A 23,089-nucleotide genomic window follows, 5' to 3' on the forward strand; every position below is an offset into this window, starting at 1 on the left:
TGATTTGCTAAGAGAGGCGGCATATGGACAAGTGAAAAAGAGACATGAGAGGACTAAAGCATCAGCAAGTTGCTTTGCAGGTAGGCAAATGCTTGTGTTAAGTTACATTTGTCCCAGGGAGTCAAAGGACACTTCACATAGCCACAATCTTGGTTCAGAACCAGGGGCACAAACAGAACTCTAGAAACCCAAGTGCAAGTATTCGTCTAATTATTGGTTACTGCAAGAATACCGTGCAACAAAAACTAAGGCAGAGGGAGGAAACGTCTGAGGCAATTTTAGGGTAATAAAACATTAAGTTAAAAATGTTTCACTTTCAGAACTAACTTAAGATCTGTTCAATTTGGACAAAGCCCAAGTAAACAAAAAAGGCTGACTCTGCAGTTTCAATGAGCAAATGTTTACTGTGTGAACAATAACATGACATTCCTAAATTAGTCAGAAAAGACAACTAGGTATTCAACTAGAGAAATAATGAAAATGGGTTAATAATTTGAGTCAGGATTTTTGTCATATCCCACAATGAGTCTTTTCTATTATGATGTGAAAATCTGATAGGGTAGAAATTCTGATGACATTGCTATACACAAAACAGCTCTAATACAATCCACTTCAAAACAATATTCATGGATGCATATTATACAGCATAAGTGTAATAAAGAACAGTGCATTAAAGTGTTTACTGATTTTAGAGAGATCTGTATGCAGTCCAAGACAACATTCAACCTTTAACAATATTGAAACTAAGTTTATGAAGAACAATTCTCCATCTAACTTGAGACCAGAAATTATGCTGAAAGAAGGATAATCAAGGTAAGATACAGTTTTTCAAGTAATACTAATGGTACCAAAGTTAAGTAAGCTTTATAGTGACAGTAATTTCAAATGGAAGTTTACAGAATACATTCACAATGTAGTGGCCATTTAATAAACTTCTGTGCATTCAACAGGAAAATAAAAGCAAAAAAGTTCAGCAGCACATGGTGGAATAAAACAAAAACAACTGAATTTTTAGCTGGCCACTTTGCACTTCTTCAAGCTACATACTTATGTCACACTAACAATCCAAACATACAGATAAATAGGTACTTTAACAGCAGAACTTCTATAAAGTACTCTCATTTTTCAAGCTGACACACTCTTGCTCTTCCAAAAAACGGAACGGCGGTATCTTGATTACATACAAATGAGTTGGTGCATGTCAGAGACTTAGTGCTGCAAAAGAGTTTTCATTTCAGTTAGTCCATCTGTATTCCCATACTTGTTCAAAAGGAAGAGTAGGACCTGTTCATGCTTTTTAAGCTGTGGAATAAACAGAAAGAGTTAGAGATATACAATCTGGTTTTTTGGTCTTTTTGAATTGCTGATTTCAGAGCAGGATAGATCCTAACACTACTAACTCAGCTAAGGCCCATATTAGTTCCTATTTTTTGTAAAATCTTCTGGAGGGGCAAAAATCCAGCAGAATTGTAGCTAACCCCCTGTCTATGTGTGTGTCCCTCCCCCTGTTTTTTTTTTTTTTTTGCTGAAGCAGCCTCCTCAAACCTAATTGATGAAATACTCAGGTTAGGATTGGGATCAGGATCTTAAATTTGGTTATTCACCAATTTAGTGTCTGTATCTTATGTTTTCAGTTATATTGGAATCATCCGTCTTGTCTTCATCTGTCATGAGGTTTTGAGCCAAACCAGCAAGGAAGGGTAACAAAGTGACCAAACTGAAGTCAGAAAACATATTAGCTGAACTGGAAGATCAAGGAGACATAACGGGAGAATGGAAAAGGAGGCTACAGTGGGACAGAGAAATCAGCTACACGGAGGAACATTACTGCCCTTCTGGCAGCAAACCCCCGGTAACTATGCTTACCCTGAAGTGGTAAGGGTCTAAATGGCCTTGAACGTTAACGTTCTTTTCCTACCTCCAAAATACCATATTTTTGTTTTTCATCTTGCTGCCTGTGGCTGAGGAAAGAGAGGAAAGTTTGAAACACCCTTGAAAGGGGTTTCTGTCTTTAAAATTAAGTTTGCTTATTCCTCTGACAACGAATGTCACTTTGAGAGAGGCTGATGCACCTTTCTAGATTTTTCATTAAGTCTAAGCTAAAATATCAAAGAAAAAAACAGAAAGCTTTCAAAACTGACATGAATATGCCAGATCTGTAAGAGACATTTCAATTTTTTTTAAAAGGAAAAAAATAGTCCTGCAACTGGCAAATCCTGTTACAAATTCCAATCTTCTCCTGCACTCAAATTCTCAGCCTAGCTCCACAACTGCAACAGTGGCACCTTAATCTGTCCCATCCACATTATTGTAAGATTTTTTTTTACAGTAAGCATCTTTCTTACTGTCTGCCAAGTTGTGTCCACAGCAAAACACAGCCATATTACTGAAAAAAATCCAGCTGCCCTTTGTCCAAATAACACAGTTGATGCAAAGTACCACAACTACCTTTACCTTTAGACAACAGACAAAAATAACAGTCGTGAGACACACACACTCTAGAAAAACAAAGTAAGAGCTGTATGTGGGGCAAAGTACAGACTAATGAAGTCTGTGTTTTCAATACACTATCCTTGCTCAGCCTCAGGGTGCTTTAACTATTAGCACATATGGGAAACTGGGAAAAGAATCTCAGGATACACATTGCATATCTTCCATGTTTCAGTTAGCTACTGTCTCCCTGCTCCCATTTGCTTCCCCGATAGCGTTTCCATTACACTCTGGAAAGGTAAGAAAGTATTGCTTGGACTGAATCTTACTTGCTCTTTTAACTCCTTGCAGCAGCATTTGGTCTCACCTCCATTACCTATAAAAAACAAGCAAAGCAAATGAGCGAAATACACATGGACACTGCTTCCCAAATCAAGATGTGGAATTCTTCAAGATTTTTAGGAGGAAAAGTCACTTAGACATCCCATGTGTTTACAAGTTGTTCAGAATAAGTAAACTGAGGTAATTAAGCAAAAGTATCTACCTTGATGTTCACTATGTGAGTTTTCAGCGCTGCAGGCTTTGACCAAACCTTCCTTTACAAGTGTGTCAGCTACATTTATACTAATACCCTTTTCACAACATTTCTCCACTGTTACTAAATGAACATCTCCGTTAACCTCTTTCACTGTAATTATGACGAATTTCTTCAGTAACATTTTCTGCAACTTGAGAAGCAGTAATGGAGATGACTCAGCTTTCTCTACTCCTGAAACAAAAAGGACAATCTGGGTTGTTATACAAATAATTTCTTTATGATATGACTTGAATATTACACATACATGTTTTTGAAAATACGATGTTAAATTTTCCAAAAATAAGTAGCTTAAATTCTACATATAATGAACTAAAAACATGCTTTCTAAAACAGCTTTTGAAGTGTTAACCAGTATACTATTTCAGCAGATCATTATGCTGTTTACCAGTATTAAGGAATGAACTCCACCACCAGAACAGGTACAGATTTATAATATTCAAAAAAACCAGTCAGGGTTTCTTGGGGTGTTTTTTGTTTTGCTTATTTTTGGGATCTTTTTTTACCTGCAAGTGAACATTTAAGTGTCTGAAAAGGCACCTTTAAAAAGTAATCACTGATTGGCAGCAGCTTTGAAAGTGGTAAAGTTTCTGTGTTCCCATAGTCTGCATACAGTACTTTCACTTCAGACTGGGAAGCTTCTAGAACAACAGCTCTGTACCAACGCCCATTACCTGGAAAGATCAGGACAAGAATAGTCACATGTGAGTATCATCTTAAAAACACTGTTTCTCCCAAGAACAAGAATCTGTAGTTTTCTAGTAATTTTTAAACATCATATATTTTGCAAGGCACAACCTATTCTTTATTTTCTCTCCCTGACAGGCAGTTTCTTTGGCCTAAAGATGCAGCTATAGATTATCCTTTGTAACAGAGGCAAGAGATCCATAAGCACTTTCAAGATTGTGTTTTCCCTTTTTCTAAAGCAAAAAGAAAGCCATGTTTTACATTGGACAAGGAAATACAAGAACAACTGTCTCACCTGAAAACTGGGCACAACAAGCTTCCCCCATTTTTGGCTGGAAGGACTCTTGCCTAGGAAATCTGCAATAGTCTTTCAGTGAAGTCAATTGCTGATATAACTTGTTTTTTGCTACTGCAAAAAAACATTTGGTAGTTAACCACATTTGGGTATAATAAGAGCATTTCAGTTTTATATTTCCCTCCTCACACCTCTGGCATTTTTGAGATTTTCCTACTCTCTGATCCACATTTCCACATGGTTCATTTCAGTATAGGCAGTCATTTTATTAACTGGCTTGCAACAGTGTCTCTTACTGGTATTAGGAACAGTGAACACTTTTGCTCACCTTCAGAATTAACTGGAACAGCATAGAACAAGTCTGAGCTTACAATTTCTGTTACACAGACAAGTATGGCGTCACCTACAGCCAGTTTTATTGACTTCCAGTGCCCAGGGGAGGTTACTAAAAGAAATTTCAAGAAAATGCAGTGTTACTATTGTCCTCCATGCCTACATGTATTATATAACTGTTACTTTATTAGATATTTATAGTATCTTTTTGAATTTCAAAGACAACTACATGTCTTCTCTTCAGGAAGACAAATCTAAATCAAGATAATCGATGCTTAACTTGCTGCTCATAAATTACTGGCATTTAAAAGCAGCTAAAGTAAAAAACACCTCAGTGAAAATAAGGTAGTGGAACGAAGCACATGAAAAGTTTTGGTCATAGAAAATTTCTAATTCTCTAACTCTCTAAGAGTCAAACAGCATTGACTTAAGACAAACAGAAATTTTGATCTCTCTTTTATTGTCTGTAATGCCACCTGCAGGGCAGCTTGTGTTCAACTGTAAAACCTGACAATATAACCAAAACTATACATGTTTATTATTAACTAGATGTAAACAACAAGATCACAGTCAAAAGCTTGAATATTGAAAATTCTCGTTCAAACTAAAAGTTAATATTCCTTTAATTACCTTTTTGGTCACCAAACTCGTTTGGAAAGTTATTTTTGTCTTGTAGAACTTCCTTTACAGCCAAATTTTCAGAAGTTAATATCTCATTTATCACTCTTGGACAACCTGTGGAATTGTCAATAAGCACTAAACCTGCCCCAGCTTTGGAAAAGGAAGTTACTGTGGCTTGAAGCTCTAATCCTGAAGTGCACATATGAAATCTTATTGCAGCCTCTGGATTCCATTTGCTATTACCAGGCTTTATACCTAGAAATTAAAATAACTGTTAAAATATCTCCATCCAGTAATGTTGACTTTCTTCAACATTACAATGTACAATGTTACAATGTTGACTTTCTTCAACATTACAAATTCCTTTAAAAAAACTATTTTTTTTACATTTCTTTAAAGCATAACTTGAAATATCCAGGTTAATTTACTATCTTAGGGAAACACATTGCCTTTCTTCAAAATTAACAGACTTCTTCAGGACTCCAAAGTTTTGTTTTCTATATTTTGTGATTCTACTAGGTACATTCTTGTGCCTTAGCACAAACAACACTATTAAAGCTGTGTATGAATCAGTATCATATGGCCTTTTTATCAAAAGAGCAGAAAAATCCCAAATTGTTTTAAGGAGCGGGGGGACACCAGCAAAAGACACTTGAATGAAATGTCAGTTTGAGCTTTTTCCCATTCCCACATTTTTCATGTTTAAACCAAGTAGACTACATTAGAAAAAAAGAATAATCCTGAAGAATTTTGAGTGATTTGGTGTGGAAAAGGAGTTTGTGTAAGATTGAGAAACAGCAGTACAGTGCCAAACTCTACAGGAATCAAATGAAACATCCCATTTTGCAGAACTGAAAGGCCTACTTGCTGCATTAAAACAGATTAGCTCCTTTGCCTGCAAAAATTTTGAGAAATAAAGTTGCACAAAAGCACATTTACTCCTAGAAAGGTGGCAACCAGAAGCCAGTAAACAGTATAGATAAAGCAGAACTAAACAACCGGTTCCCTTCCCATCAGTAAATGAAGTGCATGCAGATCACTCCACAGCACTGCAGGAGCTCAGGGAAGAGAAAACAAACCCCAAAAGAACAAAGTTCTGTACAGTATTTCCTGTCATCACCTCCTTCCCCCACAGCAACAAATCTCCAAATGCAACAGCTCTTGTAAGAGAAAGAATCCGTAAGATGCACCTGAGAGCCAGCATTTAATTGCTTGAAATGGAAGTTTCAGGAATGATGGTGAGATCTCACGTATTTTATCCAGCGGTACTTCCTCAACATTCCCATAGTCCACAAAGCTCACTTGCACAGTTCCACCTGAAGTGATGTTTCGCACCACAGCACGGTACCAGTTACCATCACCTAATTTTTAAAAAGTTTTTTAAAAAAATAAATTAATAATTATATCACACATTTGGAAAGTCTACCAGCTTTCATTTTTTTGTAAATAAATCAAATTCTTTGCTCTCCTCTGCCAAAGCAAATTATCAGCTATTTTCTATGTTCACCCCGCAAAACCAAAAAGATTTTAGTCTGTTACTTGCCAGAGAAAAAAGCACAGCAGGGTTGTCCATTCTTAGGCTCAAAAACATCTGGTGGAGTTTTCCGACAGTACTCAGACATTGACTTGTTAAGTGAGTTTAGAGCAAGTAATTCTGAAAATTAGAAAGAAAAAACCCACAAAGATGAGATCAACTCCATAAGATGACTTGAAGTTTCTCAATACTGTTCACTGTATAGCTTGCTTGTAAAACATTTGATGGGAGATTTCTGTCAATTTTAGAATTAAAAAAAAAAAGACCACCACACTTCACACTGAATTAACTATTTTACTTACTACAAGGCTTATTAACAGGAAATGGTGAGACAGCTGGTATTTACTGACACTTTAGTTCAGTATAACTCAAAAGCTAATCCAAAACACCCTTTCCCCCAAAATCTAAAGTATATTTTACAGTCAGATAACACCATGGGAATTACCTAGTTCGGCCAGTGCATATGACAAGTTACAGGATCTTACTGTAGTAATTTATTTTTTATACCAAGTCCTTGAGCCTGCTCTACACACATCACTTTTAGGGAGGAATTTGGTCCTCATCATTTGATGTCTGTAAGCCATGAGCAATCTATACTACCCCTAGGTAAGTCAAAGAATAAACATCTGCCACCTTTTTAGATCTGCTCATACTTTTTGTTTGAAGGCCTTTTGCTTCCACTTCAGCACTGACTTTTTTCATGTTCTTTTTCTAGAAGGTTAAAAAGCCAGTGGCTCTCAGAAGTCTTTGTAGACCCTTGACAGAGAAACTTGACTTGACAGAGAAACAAGATTCCACTGTCTTCCTGGGCAACTTATTCCAACATCTGACCACTCCTGTGAAAAAAAATTTAGTGCCCCTTTGGCTAGGTTATAGCTCTTTCCACTTTCTTCTACATTCTTAGATTAAGTTTTATTCAACTACTTACCTTCAACATTTTCAGATTTCAATTTGGAGTCACTACATACCATGATCTAATTTCTTTGTATCTCCACTTGTATTCTTAGATAGAAAACTCAGGTAAGCTTTTGTGCTATAAGCTCACTTGAGACAGTAATTCCTTAGAACTATGACAAATCATGAAGCAAAGAAATCAGCAGAAAGGAAAAAGCTGAAAAGAACTTACCATGATTATTTGAAATCTGACAGTAGAATTCTCCAGGACTGTACACTGTACACACTATGACACTGACTGTTTGTGCAAGAGTTAATTTATTCCACTTCCACGTTCTTTTCTTCATTGTGCCCCCTAGAGAGGACAAAGAAAAGTAGAGAATGAAAAGAAATTTCTACAGGGAAAAAAAAGAAAATTCATCTGAAATGTTCATTCATGCCCTTGAATTTCTTGTTATAAATAGGCTGACAGACATATCTGTGAGAGCCTTTTTGCAGAGTAAAATCAAGTAAGAGGAATGTAACAGGTGCTTAATGGATTTCTTCACTACCAAAAAGAGCAATCCATAGATGAATAGGGAAGAGTAATCACACAAACAGGTACAGACTAGGTGGCAACAGCCGAAGCAAGAGCAGGAGGGGACACTAGGGAACCTTGGTTCCTGGCAAACAGGGTAAGAAGCACAGAACAGGTAAACAGCTGTCACCAAGAGTACTGAAAACAATCTAAGGAGGAAAGAAAACAAAAAAGATTAATAGACTGTTTGCAGAAATTTGCACTGTATATTATACTTAAGAACCAGAAAGCAGCTTATTATTTAATACAAGCTGTAGAATAGATCACAGGAACACTAAATTATGGCATGTTAGAGAAGCCACTATTTCCTCTTAGTGCATTATTGTATCACAGAATCACAGAATAGTTTTGAGTTGGCAGGGACCTTGTGAAGGCCACCTAGTCCAACCCCCCTGCAATGAGAAGAGACATCTTTAATAATATTGGAAAATCTCCCTGTTTTTTTCACAGCTGTTATGTTTGTTACAGTTTGTGATAGGCAGCAGCATGCAAAAGTACTGTCAGCCCAAGACTTGAGCCCAAGTGGCTTACCTCCAACTTTGGTAGACCTTTCCCGTTCCAAGTGTTTACTTTTTTATGAAAATAAAGCTCAAGAAAAATTTGAGCTTCAAAAATAGCCATCCTGATGTGCTGTTTCATCTGCCCAGTATCATGTCTGACAGTATATTACTTTACAAAGTCACACTGCCAACAGGCAAGGGGAAAAAAAAAACATACAAACCAAACCACAACCACCCTCCCTGCCAAAAAAAAACCCAACAAACTAAAACCCAAATCAAAACACATTCTTAAGAAGCTCTTCAGTCTTCTTTACTTTCAGTGGACTACAAGACTGTTCTTCCCACTGTAAGCAACTACCAGATCCCTACTGAAGGGGACAAAACACAGCATATTTTGAAAAACGCGTTAAAGGAAGAAGAAGGTAATTGAATTTCTCCCTCTAGAACAAAGAAAGATCAACAAGAAAAACAAAAATTAACAAATGACCCAAAGTTTAGGGAAAACTTTAGGATGTTTAACAACTGTGAAATATAATTGTTTATCCTTTCATGTGATTCTGAGATGATTTCTAACTGATCCTCTAAATAAAAAAAAATACACCATTTCTTAATTTCTGGCAAGTTAATTAAAATGTACTCTTATACCATGGTGGACACAGAAATCCCAGATTTAATCCCTACATTGAAATAAAGCAAAGAAATTAATGGAAAATTAGTTTGTAAGTCGACAGAGTATGTGTTCAAATTCCAATATAAAAAGCACAAGTTTTAGAACTATGAAGACAAAAGCTGACACTCTAAAACCTGCATCCAACAGCTCCCACTCAGTGCAGGAAGTTTAAAACAAGTGAGACATAACTAGGAAACCTCAGAAGTGCGAAACGACCTCGATGAGGGACACAGATCAGAATGTGACCAAATACAGCCATGGGAGTCACCATTCATTTGAATTTTATGTAACATTTCTTACTCTTCCGAACAAAACCAAGGAATAATCATGTTCTGTTCAGCAGGATGTGCTCATACTCACCATTTGCTTGCTCAGTATCACCCATTGTGAGTGCTGGTAAGGCCATCTTTGGTTCCTTAGCTGCATAGCCCTTCTCTATCAGAAGGCTCAATATATTTATTGCTGGAGTAACTGATACATCTACAAGCTCCACCACAGGTGTAGAACCCTCTTTATCCACTACTTTTACTGTGAACTCTTTGTTTTCCACCAGTTTTTTCACAAGAGAAATGCCTTCTGAGGTCCAGGTTCCTAATGGTGGTTTTACACCTAAAAAGTGATATAGAATAAAAAGTTTCCATAGAAGGGTTCTGAGGTCAGCCCAAGTCTCACCAACGTGTGAAGAGGTAATCTACCAGTCCTTTTACTAGATGTGCCACAGGGGAGGGGGACCAACACAGCTCTGAATTTTGGAGAGGAAATATGAAATCTACTTTCCCCTGCAGTATTAGAACCACAACAGATTGAAGAATTCAAAAAATCCAGTAAATTAATGATTTTGCTTAGAACAAAAGCATATGCAAAACCTAACATTCATGTTCATACAATGTGGTTTTCCAAACATACAACTGCAAGTCACCAGGTACATGCTGAAAGATTTGTCACATTTTGTAGATATGCTACAACACTTCAGAATTCTGGAAATAATGCCTTTACCGCCATCCTTCCCCATATCTCAATGTAAGATACTACAGGTGTGATGGTTATGCAATCCCACTTATTTTGCCTCTGTGTAGTTTGAAACACCTTATCATTTATTTCATACCTGCCAAGGAACATGGTATGGCTTGAGCTGGCAAGTCCATTAACGCTGGAATCGCAGGACGAAGTTTTGCCAGCGGAACAGAGGCAGAATTACCATAATCCACATAGTTCACCAAAACAGTATCCTCACAGGCATATGCTGTAACAGCAGCACGATACCAAAGATTGTCTTCTAAAAAGGAATATACAGATGTTCATTGCATTTACTTGTAAATTCTGAGAGCAGAATGATTTTTGTTGACAGACCAATGATAAAATACGATTGTCTCAGAACACTTCAAGAATACCAGGTCCTGGCTAAATAACATTCTCAGAAGCAGTCTATGAGAGAAACTTCATTACATTTAATCCTGTTTCTTCTGTCCCTTTTGTGGAGTCTGAAATTTCATATACTTATTTCCAGCATGGCAAAATAGTACTTAGCAAAGTAAAAAAACCAAATTCCTTCATGACCTCTTAAAAAGCTATTCTAAGTAATCTAAATCCGGTGTTAAGAGTTTGCTCAATGAGAGGACATTCTTAAATTAGGATTTTATAGATATAACTTCTTAAATTATTACCAAGTGTTATCCACAGCTAAACACTAGACAGAAATAAAATAAACTCTATATGAAACAATTGTAAACATTTAGAATTTACAATTACAGAATGTAGTTTTCTTTTTAATACATTTAAGTGACGTCAATTTTTACCTGCGAACTGGGCACAACACACGTTTCCAGCAGCAGGACGGAAAGATGCACTTTGTGGAAATTTGTCACAATATTCATTAAGAGACGCTTCAAGCTCAGCAAGTTGACCTGAAGTTAAAACGCACAGGTTTGGAACATAGCCTGCCTTGCAATTACTACAAAAGTATACAAATATTAAGCTCAAAGCCTGGAAGAACATGTTGTAGTCTAATGGAGATTATTTCAAATGTTTTATGTATTAGCAATAGTCTGATGAGACTAAGAACTCCCATCAGTAAGACTAAAGAGAGTCCTCATGTGAGTCTGAGGAATCACAGCAGTAAAGAGATTGAACAGGGAAAACCAGTGATGGACTTTTTGAACACAGGTACAAAACTGAAGCCAGTGGAAATTAAAAGCAAGCTAGTGGAGGCATGCCAGAAAGAAACCGAGGTAGACAGATATTCAAAGAACAGGAAGGTGATGAGGTATCACTTCTCACCGAAGGACATGCTATTACCCAGAATTAAAAGGCTGCACACGTGCACAAACGAAAAATTCACTGTAGGAAATATACCACATCATATCCAGCTGCCAAAGCCCTTTTAAGCTGTAAAAAACCCACTGGCTCGGTCAGCACTGGGAGGAAGAAAACATCTCACCAACTCACTCTGCTCTTTATTCCCCCCCAGGTATCTGTTCATGAGCACTGTGGAAGATGCACCTGAAGGCCCTGCAGCCTCATGCTCTGCCCACTGCAATGTCACATTCTGATGCTTTACCCTGTCAGGAAGCACCAAAGCAGGGTTTGGGCACTATTACCTGGCCTTCTCATACTCAGATATTCTCCCTGTACTACATAATAAAAAAGTTCAGTCCATGCACCCCAGTCATTACGGAAACACCTCTCTGTTAAAAGGGAGTAACAAGGTATTATAGGAATAAACAAAGTAATTAAAAACTCAAACACATTCTGGAACACTTGAGTGTACACATTCAGCATTATACATTTCTGATACAAATTGACTTCAAATGGCCAAAATCCAAGCCATACCACTTTGCATAACTCAGACTGCCCACAAATGAACACAACACCATGGCTCTTTACTGACTGAGGCAAGGCCTAAAGTTAGTTTTCAGGTCAAACTACAAGATCAGCAACACCTTGCCCCTGCAACTCTCCAACCAAGAGAAAAACACCATGCTAGGCATCCTGTATCCCATTTCCAACACATCACTTACGGGCATTGTCCATCCGCTGACAGAAGAAGGTTTCTGGATTTTCAACGTGGGAAACCACACCACAAAATTCATCTCCGATGTTTAAAGACACATACTTTGCAACTGAATTAGCCCAGTGAAGAGAGTCTTCATCTTTAGGTATTTTCTTTTCACCTCCCTTTGAATGGTTTTCTGATACAGTACATAAAAATGAAAAAAGTTGCTGATCAAAAGGTAGAAGACTTTGAAAATATAAACATACTGAAGTTTATTCTTTTTGTTGACACTTCAGACTTTGAAGGCTCCTGTCACATCATCCACAAAATTAATGCTCACATAATAATGACTAAACAAATATTTTATACTATTAGAAGTGTATGAGTTACTGTCACTAGTGACCTGAAGAAAGGTTCACTAGCCAATAATTTTAAATATGAGACGATGCTACTGAACAGCTTGAATAACATGCAACAAGGGAGAACCTAAAATTCCCCAAGTTGAGTCTGATTTGCTTGCTTACCTCTTAGAGACACTCCTTTGGCATCACTGCCTGGAATTAAATGAGACTTCATTTCTAAGGGAACCTTATTCAGGCAGTCTCCTTAAGCACAGACATAAGAAGAAGTGATTTACCATACAAGATAGCCACCAGTTAGTTTCACTTCAGAACCCTCCTCTAAGCCTGACCTATATCCCTATGACAACGTGAGCATGTTCTACTTACTTGTTCAGCACTTAATATGTTTAAAATGCAAAATAAAAGTAATTTCAGAGTAGCTCAACTACTTGAGTTTTCTGACCACATTCACAGCTCCAAGACTATTTAACTATTAAGTGAGCAAAACAATAACAATCAACACTTCCTTGCAGTTACTGTTAACTGAAAAACTGCTTACAGATTTCAGACACAAAGATTCATAACTTACCTTAATATTTAAAACACAGAGTATGTAATGAGTTCCTAGGATTTATATCAAAATCTTGACTCTTAGCTATTACATATTCCGATGCATGAACTAGTATTCCAAGCTTTCAGTATCATTATTTTCAAATGAACACCTGAATACAGGTGTTTAAGTTGCTTTATAAGTCATAGAATAAGTAAGTGCATGGAACATTTCAAGAATGCAGTGATATTTATGTGATGTTCTCTCCAAAGGGTTGGCAAGTTATATATTGCTTTGCCATTAGTGTGCTGTAAAGCAACCAAATGTGAAATATGTCCTGAATCAGCTGAATTTACATGGGACTAAGCTGACCCATCCTTTTACAGACTGCAGAGAGTATGAGCTGGCAAATAAGCTTCCTGCACATGAGGAATTTTAGCAGGCTAAGAGGATAAACTATCACTCCTTCAAAGTTTCTGTGGACTGCAAATCAATGAAATTAATATGCTCTTAGCAGAATACTGTTTCTGCTCTGCAGCCAGAAGAAAACCTAAACAATACAACCCTCCAAATCATTACAAAAGGTACAGTTTGTGTGTATTGGTCTGGTTTGACAATCAAAGACACCCAGCTCAAAGGAAAAATCTGAATTTTGACTCTTCAAAGATCTGGTGCTTGGTTTGTCTCTATCTATTGGGGCTTGTTAAGTTAGAAATACAAACATGCTTAGAGGTCTCCAACTAGATACTGCAATCACTGGATGTTGCTGTTTCTTTGGGATACTTTAGTGAGGATGTATGAAATATAAAAAGAAAAGCTGGCAAAATCCTAGGGGGAACTAGAAATTAATACTGTAATTTTTAAAGAGTTAAAAATGTATGAGGTAAAGAAACAAAATTGTACCAAATTTTCATGCATCTATTAAAACAAAAAAATAAGACTGTCCAGAACACACTGAATTTATTATAATTCTACTGGAAAACTAGCCTTACTAAAATTTAAGATTATTAAGCTTAACAAGATATTTCAGGTGATGATGTTTTAAAAATACCTCTATATGGAAAGGTGAAACAAAATTAAAAAAAAAAAGTCAAGGGACAGGTTGGAAGAATGACATCAGGGAGGAAAGGAAAAGAAAAAACTCTCATCTTTTAAAGGTGTGATGGAGTGTGAATCTAAAAGCCTTACTTGCGTTGGTTTTTTTCCCCACACACAACCAAGTACTTACCAGAATCTGGAAGAACATCTACAGCACAACTCACTTCCTCCTGTAATATATCAACAACAGTTACTTAACAGTGACCTGGAAAGAATTAATTAGAATGAAAGAGGATAGAAGATTGTTTGCCCTCTATCTAAGCAACTGAATAATTGAGGCCTTCAGAAGTATCACCTCACATATAAAAGTCAAAGCTGCTGCTGCGATTTGATGCTATCAATTCAACTAACTTCTTAACTCTCTTCTAAAGAATTAGGAAATTAAGCAAAAAGAGAGAATTCACAGAAGTTGAACTACGCTATTTAAAACAGGTACAAGTTAAGTTTAAGCTGGAGTTGTTCAGCTGTAGCCCCTTGCAGTAAAAAAACAAGAGAACTTTAATAATTTCAAGAAACATGTAAATAAAGTGCTTTGGTTGACTTGCAATAAAAGTCTTATAGACTTTGTATTACTCTCGAAAATAAAAAAATGTTGCAGATATACTAAACATCAATGAAAAGTGCTGAAGACTCACACATTCACCTCTTCTTTTCACACCTGTTTTACAGGACAACTTAGCTGTATTTCCTACTTAGGATGCTCTCATAAACAAGAGGAATTGAATTGCACCTGCTTCCTTGCAGCCTTAACAACCAGGAGGAGATTATAGCTACTGCTTGAACTGCTGGCATCTGTTTTCAAGAAGTCTAAGCATTTAGTGTAACCTGCCCAACACACATACCTTAAGACAACCTCCCTTCTTGGTTTTGGTGTTACTTGCACTGTCATCAGAGAAAAAGATGTTAATTTTGAAGAACCAAAAATTGACAAGTAGCATAGCATTAACAATATAGTCTACTTGCAAATAGAAATAAAAGGCTGTGTTCATAATGTGTTTTTTGTCAAATCTTATTCCTCATGCAAGAAAATGCAGAATGACAAATATGTTAGTTTCTTATTAGGTAACACCTGGTGTGTTTTTCCTGATATATTAATTTTAATTAAAATGGAGAAGAAATCTTACATTGTTGTGGAATTCTGCTAACACCTTAATACCAAGCCAACCTTAACTATAAAACTGAGAAAAAAATGTTGTTATTTTAGCAGAATACCTAAGTAATATTCAGGTAACATACGTGCCACACTGTCCCATGTTCTCCAACTTTCCAGAAATAAAATCTCCCTGGTGTACACCTGGCTGAAGATTCACCAAACTGCAATCGTCACTCCTTGCTAAAGATTGTCAGCTTTAATGCTCAGATCACCTGCTGAACTGTTCCAAAGCCAGTAACTGTATCATAAACTATCGGTGCTTACTTTAATTGAAACAGATTAGCGAGTGATTTCTTGAGCATCTAAATCCGCATTTCAAAAAAATAAATGCAGAGCAGCAGAGAATGGTCTGGCTGAAACAACTTCTAACTGCAACTGTGCTCCTCAAAGATAAATACCCATGACCTTCACTGATGCTACAGCCAGACTCAAAGGGTGCTTCCTCAGAGGCCTGTTAAATGCAGTCCCTCAACCACGCCACTGCTCAGAGCAGAGTCTCGTTTCTCCTTTCCCAATGGGAACAACAGCAATAACAAAGTCGTGTGACAAAATGCTATCCTTACTTCATGTTCACCTAGTCAAATTAATGCTTTTTCTTTAACTCACACTACAGTATGTCTTAAGAATTCCAGTGATACTTTTCAAATAATCTTTCTGCAGCAGCAGAGCTGAGTTTTCTGACAAGTAGAAGATAATGCAGTACCAGCGTAAGAATAAGCAACGTTTTACTGTACCAGTGCCTTCCCATGGTCATTTATGTTGTATTGGGAGGCATATTGTCTTTCTGTACAGATTATTTGGCAGAACTTTTAATAACCTTACTTGTGTTTAACGGGATCACACACAACTCTATGCAATGGCCAATCTTTTTTCTGACAATCTTCAGAGCAATAGTATGTTTGCACACATCGTGAACATCTGAGCGTTCCTAAAAAAAAAGAGAGAGAAAAGACGAAAAAGAAAAGTCTGAGAGAAACATCTATCGGACAGGACAACTGCTGTTAAGGTAATTGCTTTACAAAACAGCTCCACTGCTATTCTAAGCACATACTAACAGGTATTTGCATTTACACACAGCTATCAGACATTACTGCCAAAATGTACTGAATTCCCTCTACATTTAAGAGGAGGAAAAAACACCACCACTTCTGATAGGGAGATGTCCTCTTCTGAGTTCTGTTACTCCAGCTGTGTTATGAATAGTCTATACTTGTGTCTGAGTTAAAAATACACACCCATTTAAAGAAATTTTTGAACAAACCTGATCAGGTTCCACCAACAAATATACTGTATGTTGCAGACTACAGAACAACAGGCACTTACCAGACAGACCACAATGATGGCAGGTCCCACTTTTAGGGGGTGGTACTAACAAACTCAAGAGACTCTCATCACAGCTAACAGAAAAAGCATTCTTAGAGAAACATTGCAGTTTCTTTGGCTTCTCATTAATCAAGTTAGAATGTAAGTCCTGTGGAAGAAAAACCTGAAGTCATTCCTACCAGAAAAATGCTACCCATTAGGGTAGAAATATTCTGATACACAAAAATATGACAATAAAAAGAGCTGAAACATCAAAGTTCTAGAATGAACAATACATGCTTATCATTTCTGCTATCCAGAAAAGCTCACAATACTTGGGACAATTACAAGTGAAACAACTCACAGTATTTCCTTCATCAGCTGCAGCTGTCAAGTTCCCTTTAGAAGTGTTGTCTTCCATGGAACCTCCTAGAAGCAGACCTTTTTGCAAAGGAATCTGATTAACAACACTAATGCACACCGGTGTTATGGAGTATTGGCAGAAACAAACAAGGCTCTTCAACTACTCTGCTAGCATATTGGAGCAAATGGAGATACTAAGGCTGTAGCACTCTGGGAGTCACTTCTTGTTTTCACCCTGATACTACATTTGTTCAGTAACACAACCAGTAGTAATATGAAAGCAAGTTTTAACTGTTATGTCCTTATCACTCAATGTAATGTTCTTTTACGTCCTCCATCCATAAATTTGCTGCAACTAAAGTTCACCAGGAACAAAAAAAAGTTACATAATTTGCAATATTCATAACAGGCAATTCTACAATAGCTGAAACACTACAAGTTTACTCATTATGGCTGAAATTGGAGCCATGCTGTGTTTACACCTCTCCATAGTTTTGTCACATCAGCAAGTATTCAGAAACAAAACACTTGAAATAAGAGATTGTAACTTTATAGCCAGTGCCTAATAAACCGTATGGTCTTTCCTGCGAGTTTTTTGTTTATCAATCAACTGTTATAAAACATTCAGCTAAGCCTGCACACCAATATACCAGGAATTCTGATTTTATAAGTGGGCCACTCCTTCACCCACAAAGAATTTGCTTCAGCCATTCAGAACTTGTTCCAGTCTGGCAGGACTAGTAGCCCAAGGTCTCTACTGAGCCAACATAAAGCTTATGAGGGTTTTTTCAGATTTGGAAGCAAGTTAACCTTGTAAACTTTGCCTGAACTAAAAGTTCTGCCTAACATGAAATCAAGTTTCATGCACTCTCAAGACTCAACATGGTTGTATACCAAACTACTTCAGATCTCTCACAATCAAGCCTTTCCCCCTCCCCAACTTGGAGTGAGAGAACATGAATGAGACAGCAGCGAGGCACTGATAGGGCAATAAACATTCTGAAGGAACTACAACTTTTCAGTTTTGAGGCCGAGTTTCTGAAATGCCTAACAAAAATCAGTATTTTGTAAACAAACAATATAGGGTATTTTTGACAAGTGTAGAAACAGTCCAGTAGAAAATTTTAACTGCAGCACAAGTGCAATAAGAGAGACTTTGTGCAAAGTTTAGCAGCTTTTTCTGTTACTGTATATATGCTTGATTATTGTATCTCTGCCAAATTCACCAGTACTCCAATTAGCCTCGTATGTTCAATTATCTAAGGCATTTCAGCCTCCACAAATTTAGATACCTACTATCTGTTGCATTTATAAGCCATACTGGTACTGATGATGTTATCAATAATCAAGCAAAGGGCAAGGCTCACCCCCGTGTTCCTCACGACAAATACTCGCTGCCCCAGGGGAACCCCTGCTGAGACCAACTTGTGGCCTCTGCTTTCCAAACGCTAACACACGACATGATTATTTTAAATGGAAACGCCCTACTATATTATACAGGCGAAATCAAGTTACAATGAACTTGCAAACAGAGCAGGGCGGTTTTTGAAGCCACACGGCAACCAACTCAACCAGAAACACACTTTCGCAACAAAGCACTAGTTAGGTACTAATTCAATTAAGCTGTTTTAACTAATTGTCAATGAAAGCAGACCCCCTCGCCAAACCCGCGGCCCGGCCCGGCCCAGCCCGGCGCCTTCCCCCCTCACGGCATTGCTCAGCCCCGGCCTCTCTGCCCCTCAGCGTCGCACCGAACCCGGCCCTGCCCTCCGCAAGGCAGCGCTCACCGCGGGCCGCGGTTTCCCCCTCAGGGCAGAGATCACCGATGGGTGACTCGAGGGCGGCAGCAGCTGAAGGGAAGCGGCTGCCAGCACTCCCCGCGGTGCCGGTGCCGATCCCGATCCCCCCGACCGGCACGGCACGGCACGGCACGGCCCGGCCCGGCACGGCCCGGCCCGGCCCGGCCCAGCCCAGCCCAGCTCAGCTCACCCCAACCCAACCCAACCCAACCCAGCCCGGCCCGGCCCGGCCCGGCGCAGGGCGGGGCGTGCCACACCCACGTGCCGCCGTTGGAGCGCGAGAAGAGCGCCCGGCACCACGTGCGGCACCGCCCGAGCGCCACAGCGGGGCCCGTGCCGGGATAAGCGTGTCCAGCTGGGCGAAGGGCGGGGTTCCTGCCCTACTGGGGTGGCCGCGCCTCGAGGGCTGTGTGCAGGGCTGTCTCCCTCCGTTCAGGAAGGATGTTGAGGTGCTGGAGCGTGTCCGAAGAAGGGCAACGAGTCTGGCGAAGGGACTGGAGCACAAGTCCTGTGACGAGCGGTGGAGGGAGCTGGGGGTGTTCAGCGTGGAGAAGAGGAGGCCCAGAGGTGACCTTATTGCTTTCCACAGCTCCTTGACAGGCAGGTGTACCCGGGTGGTGATCGGGCTCTTCTCTCAGGCAACCAGTTACACGACAAGAGAGCACAGTGTTAAACTGAGGTTTAAGTTGGACGTAAGGAAGAAATTTTTTACAGAGTGATTGGCCATTGGAATGGGCTGCCTAGGGAGGTGGTGGAATCACCATCACTGGAGGTGTTCAAGAAGAGATCCCCAACAAGAACAACATAGCGGAGCAAGAGTGAGGACGAGGGGTGGAGAGTTCAGCAGAGGAAGAGCCCCCAAAAGGGACCCCCACCATTGATGAAGTCAGGGAGACACCTCCACGGCAGCGAAACGTTCAGGTGTGAGCCGACCAGTGTTGCGCAACCAGAAGGAGCCACCTTCATGCATAATGCATGAACGCTAATTAAGACTGGGCTTAAAAGACTGCGAATTCCTTTGTTCGGTGGAGTGTGTTTGGAGGAGTTAAGAGTTAACCCCCTCACTGCCTGCGCCTAGTAAAAGCGAATACCTGCTACTCAAAGGCAAAAAGTTTCTGAGTGGTCTTTCTGGCCGGGTTTCGGCATCATTGGCTGTGAGATCTATGCAAAATGATGACATTTGATACATTTGTATTTTAAAGTTATTTGCATTTTGACCTGCAGCCTAGAAAATACATCATCTCCCATTTCCAACCTGTTCTTGTTTTCATTTGTCCTTTCTCTTCTTTCTTTTCTATACGAAGTGTTTTCCCCTTCTTTTAATCTTTGTTTCCCACCTTCATGTCTCTATCTAAACGGGAAAACATACTTTATCCTCAAGACTGCTGCAGCTGTGCTACTACTCAGGCATGATCTCAGGTGTTCCCAGTGCTGTGCAATTAAACTTTCACCAAAAATAAATTAATCTGGTCTAGTTTAGTGCCTACATTGTTGAACTTATTATTAAAGTGTATAAAATCAGTGATGGATTTTATTCTTATACGTTCTGTACAGCAGGGAATAATTATCTCTGTTCACAGAGAAGTAACTGAGGCACAGCTATTTTGCCTTAAAGGCATTTGGAGTCTGGCTGTGACAGCATTTCAGTCTAAATCTTCAGTATTTAAGTCTAGAATCCTGTCTTCAGAACTATTGTTCCCTGCTAAGCACTCTCAAAGGAAAAATGAACAACACATCTAAGGGTTGCTGAGTTTTCTCTAAGTGCTTTAGATACCACATACCAAAGTCACAGGAAAGACTCTTCTTGGCTCCAATGAACCTCCAGCTCTCAGATGCAACCTGAGTAGAAACTGACTCTTATCAGAGGTTGTTCTGAAAGTAAGAGGAGAAATTAGGTGGGATTATGTGGGATTTCAGGAAATTCATCTGCCAAATTGCCCAGCATTGCATATCAGAGTTGTGGGGAGAACAGGGCAATCAAGATCGTACAGCCTTCTTTACCCCTCCCTGCACCTTATCCCTCTATCCTCAAGGTTAGCCCAATAATCCTCATGCCTAAAAAGAACTAATACTGGTAAAGGAATTAGGAAATATTTCTCTGTCATTCAGATCCCTCTCCAAAAAAAACCCCCAAAAAAGCAACAAAAAACTCCCAGCAAAACCCAAACAAACCAACAAAAACAAACAAAACCCCCCAAAAGCCACCAAACCAAAAAAATCTCTTTAAGCTTGAGGCTTAAAATATAATATCCATGTTTATAGTACATTCACCTGGCTGGTCATTTCAGTCCCCAAGGCCTGCTGAATCAAACAACGCTGCCAGTCTGAAGCCTTTTGAAATTACACTAATTAACACTATAGACTATGCTGGAAATATATTGACAGATTACAATGAAAAGGAAAATCAAGTATCCCACTGGAGACAGAACTTTATCAGCATGTGAACCAGCACAAAGTTTTCTTCCTGTTAAGGTGAATGTTTTGGTTTTGTTTTTTAAGTGTCAGTCATTTGGGACTTTCCATGCCTCAAGGTAGTGCAAAAACAAAGGGCAGGAAACGACACTAATAAAATTCATTCTAAAGAGAAAAAATAACAGGTCTGGCTGCAGCAAAGGAAAAATATCATAGAGCCAACCACAGAATCCCAGGTCAGGTATACTATGAATACAAGTATCATCTGATCATCTAGTGGCAAAAGCACGGACTAAACAAAATGGCCCAGCACCCTGTCCAGCTGAATCTTAATATTGTCCAGCACTGGGGAGTCTACCACTTCCCAGAGGAGATTATTCCAATGGCTGATTGGTCTTATTGTGAAACATTTCACTCTTGTGTCTAATTGCATCTCCCCATATGTGACTTGTATTCATCACCCTTTCACTTTTCCATGGGACTTCTTGAAAAAAGGGAGTAATCTTCTTGTACCCACCCTTTAAATACTGGAATGTGGTGATAAGGTCTCCCCTAAGCCTTCTTTTCTGATGGACTTTTCTCAGCCTTACTCCTATGGCAAGCTTCTCATCCTTCTCTTTCCCCTCTCTAGCCTGTCCACATCTCTTCTGCATAGCAGGGATCAAAACTGAACACAGTATTCCATGTGTAGCCTGGCATGCACTGAGCAGGACAAATACTTCTTCAATGTGTGCTGGTGGTGCCCTTGTTGAAGCATACCAGCATCCTGTTGGCTTTATTCTCCACAGCAGCATCCTGTTTTATGTTTTCCCAGGTGCAAGACCTTACACTTGACCTTACTGAACTTTATAAGGTTCTTGTTAGCCCACTCTTCCAGCCTATCCATGTTGTTCTGCAGGGTAGCTGTCCATTCTGTAGTGAAATATTTATATGTGAGTGTCAGAGATAACTGAGGACAGTGCTGTTAGCATGGAGGCTCATCAGGAGTGACATCACAGGCGCTGCAGGAGGCTGATGTGGCTTGCCTGCAATTGCTAGCAAGAGCTTTGGGCTTGCTTATATGTAGGTTCTGTAATAACTGTGTCATTAGCTCTAAGAGCCTGAGAACCAGCTGGGACACCACTGGGCTACATGCTGAACAAAGGACAATCCAAGCAACTTATAATGAAAGTAGTTTTTTCTAGTTACAATACTTGAGTGATCACAGTCCCACCTAAGATTTACCATGCGTAGGTCAGACAGGACAGTGGTGGCAAGCAGGTTCATTAGAGGTGCTGTCCTTACCTGACACAGAGAGAGAAGATGGGGTTCCTGGGGCTTTGTGGATGGTGCTCCCTGAAGACTCTTGACAAACTATGCCTGCTCAGAATAGACAATGAAAGCGATTCCTAATGAAGAAAATATAACCTTTTATGCAATCTGGCCATGATGTGAAATGTAGGAATCAAATCAGCCTGCAGTAATTACATTATAACAGACCAGCCTTCTGACCAATAGAGAAGATGGGAGTTGGGCATGCTGGACTCTGCTCCCAGCTCCTCCTTGGCAGTGCCAGACATGGCCCTTCAACACCAGTGGTCCCACAGAGTGTGGGGTGTTGTTCAGCACATCTGCTATTTCAGCCACTTAATTGTTTTCCCTTAAAGTAGAGTTGATAACACGTTTCTAGCTGACGGAGGAAAAAAAAGTTTGTAAGCCTTTTCAGCAGGCAAAGCTATAAAAATGCCCTGTATAATAAACAAATGTCAACTGGAAAAACTGAACACTTACATAAACACTTACTTTTCTTTTTCTTACATAACAAAGCATGAGCCAAAAGTCAGAACTACAACCTATTGAATATGTGGGCCAAGTTCAGCCTCTGCCTCTGCAATGCAGAGCCTGTTTGCAGCAGAAGAGAAGTCTGTTGTGTAGGATTGTCTGTCTTTCAGATGGTAAGTACT

At 39.2% G+C, this 23,089-nt stretch overlaps 1 protein-coding gene across 1 annotated transcript; it reads right to left on the reverse strand.

The window, feature by feature from the left end:
* Window positions 1–419: 419 nt before the first annotated feature.
* Window positions 420–17,008, reverse strand: TDRD1 (tudor domain containing 1). The gene is made up of 20 exons (XM_071563578.1): window positions 16,937–17,008; window positions 16,594–16,741; window positions 16,093–16,198; window positions 14,960–14,999; window positions 14,248–14,287; window positions 12,653–12,733; window positions 12,154–12,324; window positions 10,933–11,040; window positions 10,242–10,412; window positions 9,497–9,745; window positions 7,622–7,744; window positions 6,505–6,615; window positions 6,152–6,322; window positions 4,971–5,216; window positions 4,336–4,452; window positions 4,008–4,118; window positions 3,532–3,699; window positions 2,975–3,199; window positions 2,760–2,806; window positions 420–1,302 (listed from the first exon to the last, which is right to left on the reverse strand). The coding sequence occupies exons 1-20, from the start codon at window positions 16,991–16,993 to the stop codon at window positions 1,210–1,212; spliced, it is 2,583 nt and encodes an 860-aa protein (XP_071419679.1). The 5' UTR covers window positions 16,994–17,008; the 3' UTR covers window positions 420–1,209.
* Window positions 17,009–23,089: the final 6,081 nt, after the last annotated feature.

The sequence above is a fragment of the Pithys albifrons genome, chromosome 9, assembly GCF_047495875.1.
Source record: "Pithys albifrons albifrons isolate INPA30051 chromosome 9, PitAlb_v1, whole genome shotgun sequence".
NCBI lineage: Eukaryota > Metazoa > Chordata > Aves > Passeriformes > Thamnophilidae > Pithys > Pithys albifrons.